At 43.8% G+C, this 14015-nt stretch overlaps 2 protein-coding genes across 2 annotated transcripts in view; both read right to left on the bottom strand.

The window, feature by feature from the left end:
- The window catches only part of nrg3a (neuregulin 3a), a gene marked incomplete at both ends in the record, with an annotated part of 468665 nt that overhangs the window by 342797 nt on the left and 111853 nt on the right, over window positions 1-14015 (bottom strand). The gene's annotated exons all lie outside the window — the stretch shown is intronic.
- On the bottom strand, window positions 3299-4330 carry LOC308296692 (mitochondrial import receptor subunit TOM40 homolog; the record flags this gene model as incomplete). Its single annotated transcript, XM_080740020.1, has 1 exon — window positions 3299-4330. The coding sequence occupies one exon, from the start codon at window positions 4328-4330 to the stop codon at window positions 3299-3301; it is 1032 nt and encodes a 343-aa protein (XP_080596146.1).

The following is a 14015-nucleotide window of genomic DNA, read 5'->3' as shown; positions in this document are numbered from 1 at the left end:
AATTGTCATGGGGCTTTGTTGTTTCTTTCGCTTTGTTGTTTTGTTTTTGTACTGTTCAGCTTTACATGGATGCTGATCTACGGGATTTCCTTTTACCGGAACAGGGATAACAAATCACTCCTTTTCTTCTCCGTCTCTTCGCCTCTCCCTCTGTCTTTCCTTCCGCCTTGTCTCTCTGTGGCTCTATCTTCCAGCTTTGCTAGTGTACCTCCCCTCTCATTCTCAGCCTTTCTATATTTTCTCAACCTTTTACATTCCTTCCCTTTGCTGTTCCTTTATCTATTCTCTGCATTAACAAGAGTTAGAAAAGAGAAGAGAAATAGAGGAAGAGCCAGGCAGAGAAAGAGAGAGCTGCAGGGGGAGAGAACGTAAAGGAGATGGCATGGGATTAGTATGCAGATGAGATGTATTATGAAAGATGCATGGAGTCCCTCAAACAGCCATAGTTAGGTAAGCTAACGTGCAGTGAGTGGCATAATCGGCATAGCTAAAATAATAGATCCTCCAATGCCACATGGGCATGACCAAGGTCGCTCTAATGGCGGCTACAAATCACTTTACACACGCACATTTGTGTGTGCACACGTGCATAAGTGAGCATTGTTGTGTGTGCATGTGCCTGCATATCGTCGTTGTCGGGTGAAAACCTTGTATGTCCACAACCGTTCGTTTTGAATTTTTCATTTTAAAAATGATTTAAACTATAGAGAAAACAGCCAATCTACAAGCACACAATGCCTGTGAGGCGTTGTGTGCTTGTAGATCTGCTGTTTTCACTACTTTTGTGCGATGGCCTTGTGCGATGAAGCAGGGTTTTACTTTGCGAAAGAACATACACATTTGAAACTTGGAGATACGAGGTTTCCACACGGCTGCGACGATATGCATGTATGAAGCCACATTGCATGTGCATTTTTCAACTTGAGATGAACCGGAAGACTGGAGAGAGAGAATGAGGCAGAGAGATAAAGGAGGGGGGGAGGGAAAAAAGTGAGAGGGGCCAGGGCTGTGATTACACCCATCAGGTGACTCCACAACAGATGGTCCAATCCAAATACAGAGCCTAAGGCACCACAAAGGGATCCAATGGGGTGTGTGTGTGTGTGTGTGTGTGTGTGTGTGTGTGTGTGTGTGTGTGTGTGTGTGTGTGTGTGTGTGTGTGTGTGTGTGTGTGTGTGTGTGTGTGTGTGTGTGTGTGTGTGTGTGTGTGTGTGTGTGTGTGTGTGTGTGTGTGTGTGTACACGTGTGCGTGCCCGCACATGCATAATCTAGAGGTGAGCTCATAGGTGGAGCATGGCCAGGAATCCAGTGGCAGACAGCTGGCACTTGGCTGGGTTATCGAGGTCCAAACCCTGTGGGTTGCCACATATGTCCACAGAACCAGCCCTATGGTATGGCCCCTAGTATACAGTACCACACATGGAATTCATACTCTACTGAACATGCATCCCATCCTATGCATTGTTTTCAAACAAATGCCAGCCCGGTCAACTAAAGAGATAACTAGAAAAGCACGCTCTTCTGAGCGCAGATCTCCTCCAAGATGGGTTTCCTACCCAGGGCTGTGTCTGTCGTGGGGTACAGCGGTCAGCTGTAGGGGGAAATAGAATTTGCTCTTGAAAACAACCAAATTGATTATAAGTCATATACCGGGTGGTCTGAGAACCCACTATGCGCTTTCCCATAATCGTGTGCCCACAATAGCAATTTTAGGGATATTGGTACAACATCCCCAACAGCCAGACCTCCAGGCGCAAAGGGAGTCGACATAATGCAAAGCAGGTAGCGCAGCCGCACAACAGCGTTTAGCGGCAGCGCCAGCTGCATTTTGTGCATAATTAACGGATAGCAGGTAGTGCCAAGGTATAGCGCGGCGCGCAAGATAGTGCCCTTTGTACATTATGGGCAGAAGTGAAACCGCATTTGGAGGTGCACTGTACAGAGGAGGCCCCATAACAAGTGATTCCAATTTGGGGATGAAGTATAGTGTTTATGATACATGATGTTTGTGTAAGAAATAGGCCCAACCCACAATTTTGTGAATGTTATTACAATAAAAAAATATATAAAAAAACACAGTAAGGTGGATGAAAACCCTGACCCTGGTGGTCATTGTCACATGATGCATATAATAAGACCATTTGTTCACAATTTGGTGAGAAAGAAAACCTGCTTTACTGAGAGTGTCTAACTGCCCAAGGATGTTGTGTTCATGCTTTGCAGATCAGTTTACATTCCCCATGCAGGAAACCTGTGTTGTGATTGGTCGACAAAGACAGCTTCCGGGGGAAGTACATAACACAGAAGCCCCGCCCTTAACACACCCTGTATTAGGTCATTACCAGGGCTTTTCTCCTCCGAGATGAGAATAGGCTGGAACGATGGGTGGAAATACATTTGTTTTTGGCTCTGCATGCGGTGTAAAGACATCAGGCATTTTTAGGCAAAATAGGCTCTCACGCAGACTTATGAAAAATAGCACCTGTGCGAAGTGAGCGGTGCCCGTGTACCTGCCCATGAGGGAAAATAATGCTCCCATCGCCACAGGCCCTCTCTGAAACAGTGAAGTTGAGGCAGGAGGTCATACCCATACAGTATATTGATTGGACATTTGGGAAGGCCACATTATCTGCTAACAGGCGCGCAGATATTCCCAAATATGGACATGCGTAAATCTTCTGTTGGCTCTGACATCACATGCCCATGGAGATCCCTTTGAATACGCCCAAATATGGACAGGGTGGAACAGTGAATCCATGCAAGGCATGATATAGACGATTAGAGATTTTACTAGTGCAATGCTTGTAGTCCAATTTCATTCATCCCCATACGTCATCTGACAAATAGCTTCTGTGTGGTTGCGCTACGGTAAACAGTGGCCATTTGCCATGATGCAGGCTAGTTTTGACATGAGCGAATTAATGTTAGCTAGCTAACCATGCAGGAAACCTGTGTTGTGATTGGTCGACAAAGACAGCTTCCGGGGAAGTACATAACACAGAAGCCCCGCCCTTAACACACCCTGTATTAGGTCATTACCAGGGCTTTTCTCCTCCGAGATGAGAATAGGGTGGGAACAATGGGTGGAAATACATTTGTTTTTGGCTCTGCATGCGGTGTAAAGACATCAGGCAAAATAGGCTCTCACGCAGACTTATGAAAAATAGCACCTGTGCGAAGTGAGCGGTGCTCACTTTGCATGGTATCAAACACACATGGGCCGTTGTATGAGCACGGATCTCCATGGAGATCCATGCTCATACACACAAAGTGAAATGTAGGGGCATTTTTGCACCAGTCAACACTCAAGGGTGGCACTGAAGCCCCACTGGAACTTGTTCTTGCAGTGGTCAAGGGCGGCTGTAAGGCCCAGTGTGAGGGGCAGAGGCGACAGCTTCTTCTCTAAGCTTGACCCTACAACCCAGTTACTGTCAACTGTACCTTTAAAAATACAGTTGGCTTTGGGAATGTCCACCTGGTATCCAAAGGATGTCTTGGTGTCTTTTTCGCCGGCCGCAAATTCAACCCCTAACTGCAGCTGGTCATTGGCTTTGTGGTAGTATGTAGCATGGGCTCCAACTTGGCCAACAGATGCTGTAGCAATATAATTATCACCCGTGTACCTGCCCATGAGGGAAAAGAATGCTCCCATCGGCGCCACAGGCCCTCTCTGAAAGAACAGCTCACCACCCAGGACAAGCGCTGGTGTGATGGATTGAAGGTAGTGGGCCTGCAGAATACCAGAGTCGACAAGGACATTCGGGTTCATGAGTGTTAAAGTAGAAGTATAGTTCCCCCCGCGGTACTCCATGCCACAGTGCCAATTCACAAACTTATCCTGCTGAGTCTGCAGGGCTATTCTGGCACGCACAGCAGGGGTGAGCTGGTGGATGATCTGGGCATTCAGGCTGCCTGTGTGGTCCATATCGCCAGTCATGACTGGGAAAAACTCTCTGGGTCCAGTCTGTTTGTTGCCTACATAGCTGGTGCCAAACCGATAGCCAGAATCCTGAGGAAGTGTACTTAAGTTAACATTGTGACTGACCTGGAAGTGGCTACTTAGAACCTTGGTGAACAATAACCGCATGCCTTCCATTTGAATAGGGAAGACCTCTTTGCATTTCTGGTGCCACTCCTCATATGTGCCTGGGTTTGGAAGAGGGGATTCAGCATCTGTAGCCTGAGCTGAGCCGCCAGATGTTGGAGGGACAGGAGAATGTGTAGGTATGGTTAACCCTGTCGGGACAGACATAAGACCTAGACCCCCTTGGCCACTTCCGACTGCAGGTGGGGTCGAACTATGGGGTCTGGCAGACAAAATATTGCCCATAGTTCTTTTGTGTCTGGAGGAAATTCAACACCAGCAAACGGCTTTGTCTGAGAGTCTTATCGATGTGTCTTTATTTATTTAGCCCTCAACTCTGGTAGTTGCCTGCAGGTCTGCTGTACGAGGGGGGCCATATATGAAATAGAGATATGACCACTTCATATTTGGGCGTTATTAGCCCAAATATGCGCAAATTGCCACACCATGTGCCCATATGTGGAGGTGTGTGCCCGATTATGCCCATATATGGAGATCCTTGAAGTCAATAAAAATCAACATATTGTTTGGCAATGGTTATGTCACTGGATTAGGCTATGCACAAATATGGACATGACTGATGCCACAATACCTGACATCAAAGCCTCTTCCACCATAACAAATTAAATATAACAGTGAAGTTGAGGCAGGAGGTCATACCCATACAGTATATTGATTGGACATTTGGGAAGGCCACATTATCTGCATTAACAGGCGCGCAGATATTCCCAAATATTGACATGCGTAAATCTTCTGTTGGCTCTGACATCACATGCCCATGGAGATCCCTTTGAATACGCCCAAATATGGACAGGGTGGAACACTGAATCCATGCAAGGCATGATATAGACGATTAGAGATTTTACTAGTGCAATGCTTGTAGTCCAATTTCATTCATCCCTATACGTCATCTGACAAATCTGACCATTTGCCATGATGCAGGCTAGTTTTGACATGAGCGAATTAATGTTAGCTAGCTAACCAAGTAACGTTGTCTAGATCCATCAAATTGATAAACTTACAAAGACTGATAAACTTTCAACAAAATGTAACAGGACTAGAGGTGTGGGCGGATCCGCCACCCTCGCATCTAGTCGCTGCTGCCATCACATCGAGGCACTGCCACCATCAGATCGAGTAGGTGGTTCTCGAGTTGGTTCTCAAAGTGGGGTATGGAATTGGTTCTCCCAGTGGTCCTTGAGAGGGTTCCAGGAGGTCCTCAGCAAAATGTGTAAATATCATATATACAGTACACTGGCTATTTGAAAACAAATTTAGAAAATCTACAAGCCCACAACATATCACTAATGCGACATGTTGTGAGCCTGTAGATCTCATATTATCAAATCTAGTTAGGGTTAGGGTTAGTAGTAATATTACACATTTTGAATCCTTGAAACATTAACAGAAATCTTGTATGAGGGGTCCCTGGCACAAAATCCTTTTCAGATGGGGGTCCACAGTCAAATACATTTGATAATGTTTAATGTAGGGGTCCTTGAGTGATTTTAGCTATGCAAAACAGACATCATAATTTTGTCAGGCACCAAGCCAAGCATCCGTGTGTGCCAGTCGATGTGGGTATGTTTGTCAGATGTGTTGTGCGAGAACATAGCTACACATTAGACATAAGAACCGCCAGGGAAGCGATGTAGCCAAGGCAAGCAGCATGTTACTGCTGGAGGAGACTAGGCTTAGAGGAGATGAGGTGAGAGGAGGAGAGGAGAGATGAGAGGTGCGAAACCTGATGGCAGTGAAATACAAACATTTCTACACAAAAAATAAAATAAATCACTAACAGATGAGGAAAAACACTGTAACTTAACTTACTTAATGTAATTATCAGAAAAAAGTAATGTTTAGAAAAATAGAATCTTGTCAATTGCACAAGGGAAACAGAAAAGCTTTCATTTAGTTTGAAGCAATGTATACAGTATGCTGAGAGGTTTAGTGTGAATCAAGAATTACGTTTTCATTTACAAGCAGCTAAATTCTGGTATGGCATTATGTCTGCTCTACAAGACAGGAAAATACAATACAAGACAGATTAAATTAAAAGAGCGAGGTTTTTCCACAGTCCTTGCGGATTAATCAATGGACTTGAGTGGGAAAGAAGAAGCTGTCTATCTGTATTTTCTACATAAACCATGACAATTGAGCTGAAATATGTGAAGTGTTTTGGGGGTTCTGTCTGCATCTATTACAGAAGCCATCCTCTATATCAGCTGGAGAAGTGGGGTCTGGAGATGTAATATCTCAGCAGTCAGCAGGCAGGGCTATGATGGAGTAGCACAATGAGTGGGCATGTGAGTGGAGTACAACGCATTAGAGAGCTTCAACGGCGGGTACTATTCACACATTGCCAAAGTCATGCACTCAACCTTATGTAGTCCATGGATGTTCTGACATCCCCCTCATCAGGAACACCATGGCTACCGTTGAGAATGGCTACCATTGAGAATGTTGCAGTGAAGAATGTGAACCACCACTAAGAAACACAGGCAAGTGAGAAAGGAAAAAAAAAAGAAAAAAAAACAGGAGGCAATAGGCATCCCACTAATGATGGTCACACAGGGGCCCCAGAGGGAAAACAGTGGTTGCTTTTCTGGATCCCTTCAATGCAGTGTATACTGCAGTCAGAGTTGTCACAACAAACAAATACAAATTATAGGCTACATCCAGCCAATGACTAAATGCTGAAAGTTACTAAATATTGGCCTTGTGACCGCCTACAGTACAAAGAGGCCAGTTATTTTCTACGCTAAGGAATGAGGAGGGCTTCAGCAAAATGTATGAAAAATCTACAGAACTTCAATCAATGAATCAATCAATCAATCAATCAATCAATCAATCAATCAAGCAAGCAAGCAATCAATCTTATTTTGTCACATCACATTACAGGTAATATGGGTGAAATTCTTGTTTGTGCAGACCCATCATTGCAGTGGAAAAACGATAGAGAGCAAGAGCATAAGGGGGAAGAGGAGAGGGGTAGAGTTGAAATAAAGTGCATGATATGTAACTAATCTTCATAATAATAAATTATGGATACATCTAAAGTGCAAAAAGACCATTAAAAACACATTCTCAGTCAGCCTCTGTGAGGTGGCAACAGGATTAGCTCTTATTCAGCATTCTAATCGCTGAAAGATAAAAACTGTTCAGAAGTCTTGTGGTGCTACCCCCGATGCTTCTGTATCGCCTGCCTGGTCGGGGGTGTGGGAGTGGTTTAAACCGACCATGGCTTTGGTGATGGATGTCCCTGATTATACTTTCAGCCATAGCCACACATCGTTTCTCATGTATGGCCATGAGGCTTTGGTTTTGCTGACGTTAAGAGCGAGGTTGTTTTCCTGGCACCACTTTATTAGCGTGCCGATCTCAGCTCTGTAGGCTGTCTCGTCATTATTTTCGATAAGGCCCATCACTGTAGTATCATCTGTATACTTAATAATGACATTTGAGCTGTTTGTGGCTGTACAGTCATGTGTGTACAGTGAATAAAGGAGATGACTCAGCACACAGCCCTGGGGGGCTCCTGTGTTGAGGGTCAAGGGGTCTGATGTGATGTTCCCCATTCTAACCACCTGTCGGCGTTCTGATAGAAAGTCCAGTATCCAACTGCACATGGACCAGTGCAGGCCCAGGTCCCTGAGCTTTTTGTCCAGTCTGGTGGGAATGATAGTATTAAAAGCAGAACTATAGTCTACCAAAAGCATTCAGACACATCTGTTCTTCCCCCCCTTATCCAGGTAGGTAAGCGCAGTGTGTAGAGCCAAGGCAACTGCATCATCGGTGGATCGGTTCTGCCATGGGTCCAGTGTGGCCGGCAGCACAGAGCAGATAGTTCCTCACCAGTCTTTCTTGCCAGCGCCATTGACATGGATCCCTCAGACGTGTGATAGCAGGCAGCAAAAAGAGAACACATCATCACAACAAATAGAAGAACATTACAGTCCTTTTACTGTAATGGGCCAACTAAACACCAGGTTTGTTGTGGAAAACTAAGAGCCAGCTATGTCTGCTATACTACTTTATACCTTCAGCTCTTGACAAACTCACAAAAGAAAAGCATTAAATGACAGCGTCATGGTAGGCTAGAAGACCTGCATCAGCCAAGAGTCAAGACTCCATCAACCAGGAGATTCACAAAGGTAAAAAAAACATCTACCGCAAAAATAAATATTGGATCGCATACAGAAATGCAATAGTACACAATAACATCCTCAGTGTTATAGTGTTACATTCTCAGAGGCAAATTCACAAAGGGATTTGATCCCCCTAAACCTGTGCAAATGAGACAAAAACAAAGTGTCTAATTCTCAAAGCACCCGCTAAAAGTGAAATGCACCCCTAACTGCTCTGCCAAGCAAATAGTCTCTCTGTGATCTGGTTCACTTTGAGCGTATTTAAATTCATAACTATGCATATATTTGGCCCCTTTCCATGCAAATGACTGTCATTCCAAAAATCGTCCAATTCACAAACACCAGCGCAAATAAGCTATTAGTGCCTTCAGAGAGCTGGTGGTACCGTAACGGATTGCAAATTGTGGTACCGTAACGGAAGTGCAAATTGTTACTAGGTACTGAGACACTTAAAATAATGTTAGACTTTTCTGACTTCCAGGGCTGTCGATCCGTTGCCGACCTTTCTGTGTACCAGATAGGACGAGTTCCCTTTAGGGAAAGAGGCTACTAGGCTCTGCAGAGGCTAGCTAGCTCGCCTAGCGCTTAACTGATAGTATTAATACATTAAAGCAAATAGATAATGTAAATACAAAATCCACTTCACTGTGTCCTACAGGAGAACACTTTTTTACTTTATTATTTAATACTATTTATATGCATGGCGTACACTGATGATGCTCACAATCATCATAATTGTTAAGAATTTTAATATCCACTGTAATCATGCCTACGATACAATAATGCATACGTTTTAACATATAGGGAGTAAAATGGTTTAATATATAAAACAAAAACACGCACTTCCGGGAATTTTATACATTATTAATGTAGGCCTATAGGCCACAGTACAAATTAATGCAAAGAATCGCGTTATAAAGTGCAAAAAAAAAAAGCACTTCATATATCAACGCTCACACACCAAGTCCCATCTCCGAGTCTGCAGCTGGGTGCTACTGCACTAAATGGGAATCTTTTTTTTTTGTTGCATTTAATACTATCTGTATTTTCTACATAAATCATGACAATTGAGCTGAAATATGTGAAGTGTTTAATAAGGAGCCTGCAGTGCCACGACTTCCAACAGACTGTATAACTACTGTGCGTTCTATGATGGAGTGATGCTGCTTTCACACCAAATATGTCAGTCGACAGATCCAATTTTCCAACATTTTCATGGAGAGCATGTGATGCAGCCGCATGGTATGACACGGCAAGGTTTTCAAACAGTTGCCAAATCTGAAACTTGCCCAAAGTTGTTTGAATTTAACTGCATAATAGCACATCCGTCCAGTGGAACGCAGATGGCTCCCGACAATCTGGTCAAATGAACAAAGTAGACCAAATAAAATTGCCTATTTCTCGCCTCAAGTGATTTCAGAAACATATTATTTCAATACCGCTTAGTTATAAAATGTGTGTTACTAAATTGTTACAGACATGACAGTTCAGGAAACAAGTCAAAAAGCACCATGCCCAACAACGCATGCAGAACTGCGATACAACATACAAAACTGCTCTGTGGCCCGGAGCATAGGGGATTCCGGTTGCATGAACAAATTCGGTGTGAATGTAGAATAGGACAATTCTAAGAAGTTGAATACCTTGTTTCCCGTTACACTTTACAGCAATCTAACCAAACAACAAATTCAAATAATAAAATAACTGTCATGCACACATTCTTAACAAAATGTAGGCTACTTATAACATAATCAGTGTATAGCGGCATAACGGCATTTAAATAAACGGCGTTACCTAACGCCGTCATTCTTTTCAGTAACGGGTAATCTAATTAATTACAATTTCCATCCTTACAACGCCGTTACCATTACTGACAATGAAATGTGCTCCGTTATGTCAAGCGTCCCCAAGCTTTCTGTTACCACGGGCCGGCTGACAGTTGGTGGATAACGTGTCCCGATGGTTGTGCTTGGTGTGTGTGTGTGTGTGTGTGTGTGTGTGTGTGTGTGTGTGTGTGTGTGTGTGTGTGTGTGTGTGTGTGTGTGTGTGTGTGTGTGTGTGTGTGAAAGCACCCCTGTGTGTCGGTCTTGCAAAAATAAATGACTTGCGGAGTTGCCCGTGATCCGTGAGTGAATCCGTCTGATGTTTAGGCCTGGGGCGGTATGGACATTTTGTTACCGCGATTACCGTCTTCCCATTTACCGCCGGTACTGCGGTAATTACCGCACCCCCGTATCTATTAATTAAGGTTCGGCGATAAGCCAAAATATTGCAATCATCTTCCCAAAAGTCGCCTCTCCACAGTGGAGAGGCGACACAGCCTGACTGCCCGAGATATACTTCTCCGTACAGCACAGCGGGTCTGGCTTTCAAAGGAGCAGATCTACAAGCTCACACCACATCGCATCCGCGATGCGTTCTGAGCTTTTAGATCTGCACTGTCGGGTTACCATAGTAACGTAGGCTAGCTACTTGGGCTTTTCAGACACAAACAGCTATGTGAACAAACCAGAAGAGGAAGGGTAGTCAGATCGTGTACAGTGATTCTGTAAACTCACGTCACGTCTCAACTCTCAAATCACAGTGATTGAGTGCTGCTATATACAGGTTTTAGTTACAAGACTTGACAGAAAAGGTTATACAATCGCCGACGCGCCGCTGGACGGAGCACAACGTGCGACGCGGTGGAGCTGGAGAAAGTAAAATAGTTTCATTTTCGGTTTTGTCCACGCGGCCCGCGCTCCGCCAGTAATCCGTATGAATAAAAAAAGATATGCCACAACACAAGGTATGTATTAACATCCTTGTGTCGAGTGGATTACAGAGAAAGTATATGCTGCATTGCTGCTCCGTCATAGAGTTGTGCTCCGTACTCTACTGCCCTGCGTGCACTGTGTGTGTGTGTGAGTGACGTATGTGGGCGGCTTCCAACGTGTGGTACACGGCCCAGAGCAGAGCGGCATGGAGCGCATGCGGTCCTCGCTTCTCCCCCGTTTTAAAACTCGCTCGTTCTCAATAAAAATAGCCTATTTTTTTGTCTTTTTTGACCGCGGTAAGGACCCTGACACCGCGGTAGGCCGCGGTATACCGCGATACGGCGGTACGGCGGTTACCGAACCCAGCCCTACTGATGTTACTCGCCAAAAACAGCAGATCCACAAGCATGACGACACGTAGGAAGCCTGTAGAGTAGGCCTAGATCGTCTATATTCGGCAGGCGACACCATTTCATTAATAAATTATCCGATTTCCCCGATTGATTTGGCTCTACCTAACGTTGATGTGTGCTGCTCTCAGTCTCCACACCAGGAGCTCATTAAGTTATTTCCAGTCCCAACAAATTACTCTGTGACTGTTGATAACAACTCTTCTTGCAATCATTATAAGCATAGCATCCTTAAATCCTTATGCAGAGATTAAATGTCGATGTATAATTGCCTACACCTTTGTTTAGTTTTCTTTGCGACAGATCTCCCCTCCACTCTGTCTCACGTGGAGCAAAATGACATGAGGTGGTTTTTCCCCCTTGAGCATAATAATGGAAGGCATCAAAAAAGCGATATACGGTATTTTTTCCCTTGAAAATAATGAAAGGCAGAAAATACTGTAAATTGTCTGAATCGATTTTTTGCTTTAATTTACTTAAAAAAATAGGCTACTTATATTTTTTATATAATACAATAAAACTGAAATCTTTGGATTTTTTTTTACTGTACCAAAACCGGCTTGTGAAACCTGCTCTTTGACATATTACAACTTTTTTACACAAATAGTTACTTTTCCTAGTAACTAGTAATTCAGTTACTAACTCAGTTACTTTTTGGAGAAGTAAAAATAACTATAACAAATTACTTTTTTTTAAAGTAACGCGCCCAACACTGCGTATAATGTATTTACATTTTTTACATTTTTTCTGTATGTCTCTGCTACAACCCCCCAAACGTATGGTGCTCAGATTCCACATATTTGCAACTCAATCCTTTTGACAGCTATGTTCATGTTAGGATTTATGTATATAAAAAACATCAATTCATAATAAGCAACAAAAGAATACTACTGTATACATGAACCCATTTTATAGGGATAAAATAGAAGCACACAAAACGAGTCAGTGACTTCTGACAAACACAAAACACAAAAACTAAAAAATGCCTGGCACACACAGCTAGCATTAACAATTCACATTTTCGCATGTTTGTTTTGTTCCTTGGGTTTCACTATAGCAGTTGCATACAGAAGCATGCTGTGTTACTATTTTGACTGTGGTTTTCTTTGGGATTCAGGTCAGCTCACAGCTTGCTGCGCTGATCCTTTGCAGCATGTGCTCTGCCAGGATGCTAAGACTGAAGACTGATCTATATTGTCGTACAACAATGATGCTCGCTGAAAATAGTAGATCTACAAGCTCACAACGTGTCGCAATACAACATGGTGTGAGCTTGTAGATCTGCTATATTCTGATTGGGGGCGAGTAGGGGGTTGATTTGCAACACAGTACTCAAGTCACATTTGACCTTGGGTCATTGTGGTCAACTGTTTGGGGTACACTGGAATTCCCTCGAGGACTGTGACTCTAACTACAGTATGTCAGGATGGCTGACTATGCACAACGCTTACGACCAGAGAATAACAACAGTCCTGATGCTGGGCTAGCCATTTTGAACACAGTGTGGGAGCTACAGTATAGTCACTTGTGTAGTTCTGGATAAGCCCTTTGCACACAGGACAGTTGCGTTTTTTTCGTTTGCTGCATGAATAAAATGCATTGGATTTGGTGTGCAATGCTGTGCGGAATCGGCGCTGCGGATCCCAAAAGGAGTCATAAAAGGAGTGATGAGTTTTTTACCGCATGCGACAAGACGCACGAATCGAACTGTGTTCGATCGAGAAAAAAACGCACGGCCGCAGCCACTCGTCGCACGGCTAATTCGGATCCGGTGTGCATGAAGTCGTAGAGAATCATTGTTTTCTTTAAAAAAAAAAAAAATGTCAGTTTTATCCGTGCGGTTAAACGCGCCTGTGTGCAAAGGGCTTAAGAGTGACTTATTGCGACCGTCAGGGAGCAGTTTACTATGAAAACCTCCACCGTCCGTCCGTCCGTCCGTCCGTCCGTCCGTCCGTCCGTCGGTCACACGTCACACGTCACACCTTTGCCCTGCTCATATCTCCGCATCAGTATGACATCACACCACGTACACAAACCTTTGTGTACGTTGCTGTGGCAACAGTCTGTTGTTGCTGGTCTGTTAGTGTACATTAGCAACCACCTTAGCAACCATGGTTTTACCCTAGCAACCAACTGTTTACCCTAGCAACCAACTGTTTACCATAGCAACCATGTTTTTTTACCCTAGCAACCAACTGTTTACCATAGCAACCAGATACGCAGAGCAGGGATCTCCATATATGTGCATAAACAGGTGACATCACACTGATGTCAGATACTCCATAATATATGGGCATAAAAGGGATTCTGTTAGGGATCTCCATATATGGGCATAAAAGGGATTCTGTTAGGGATCTCCATATATGGGCATACAAGGGATTCTGTTAGGGATCTCCATATATGGGCATAAAAGGGATTCTGTTAGGGATCTCCATATATGGGCATAAAAGGGATTCTGTTAGGGATCTCCATATATGGGCATAAAAGGGATTCTGTTAGGGATCTCCATATATGGGCATAAAAGGGATTCTGTTAGCTGTTAGAGATCTCCGTATATGGGCATAAAAGGGATGCTGTTAGGGATCTCCATATATGGGCATAAAAGGGATTCTGTTAG

Source organism: Nannobrachium achirus, assembly GCF_963921795.1.
Source record: "Nannobrachium achirus genome assembly, chromosome: 13".
Taxonomy (NCBI): Eukaryota; Metazoa; Chordata; class Actinopteri; order Myctophiformes; family Myctophidae; genus Nannobrachium; species Nannobrachium achirus.
Note: the sequence above shows the minus strand (reverse complement) of the source record. Positions and strands in the feature narration are given on the sequence as shown.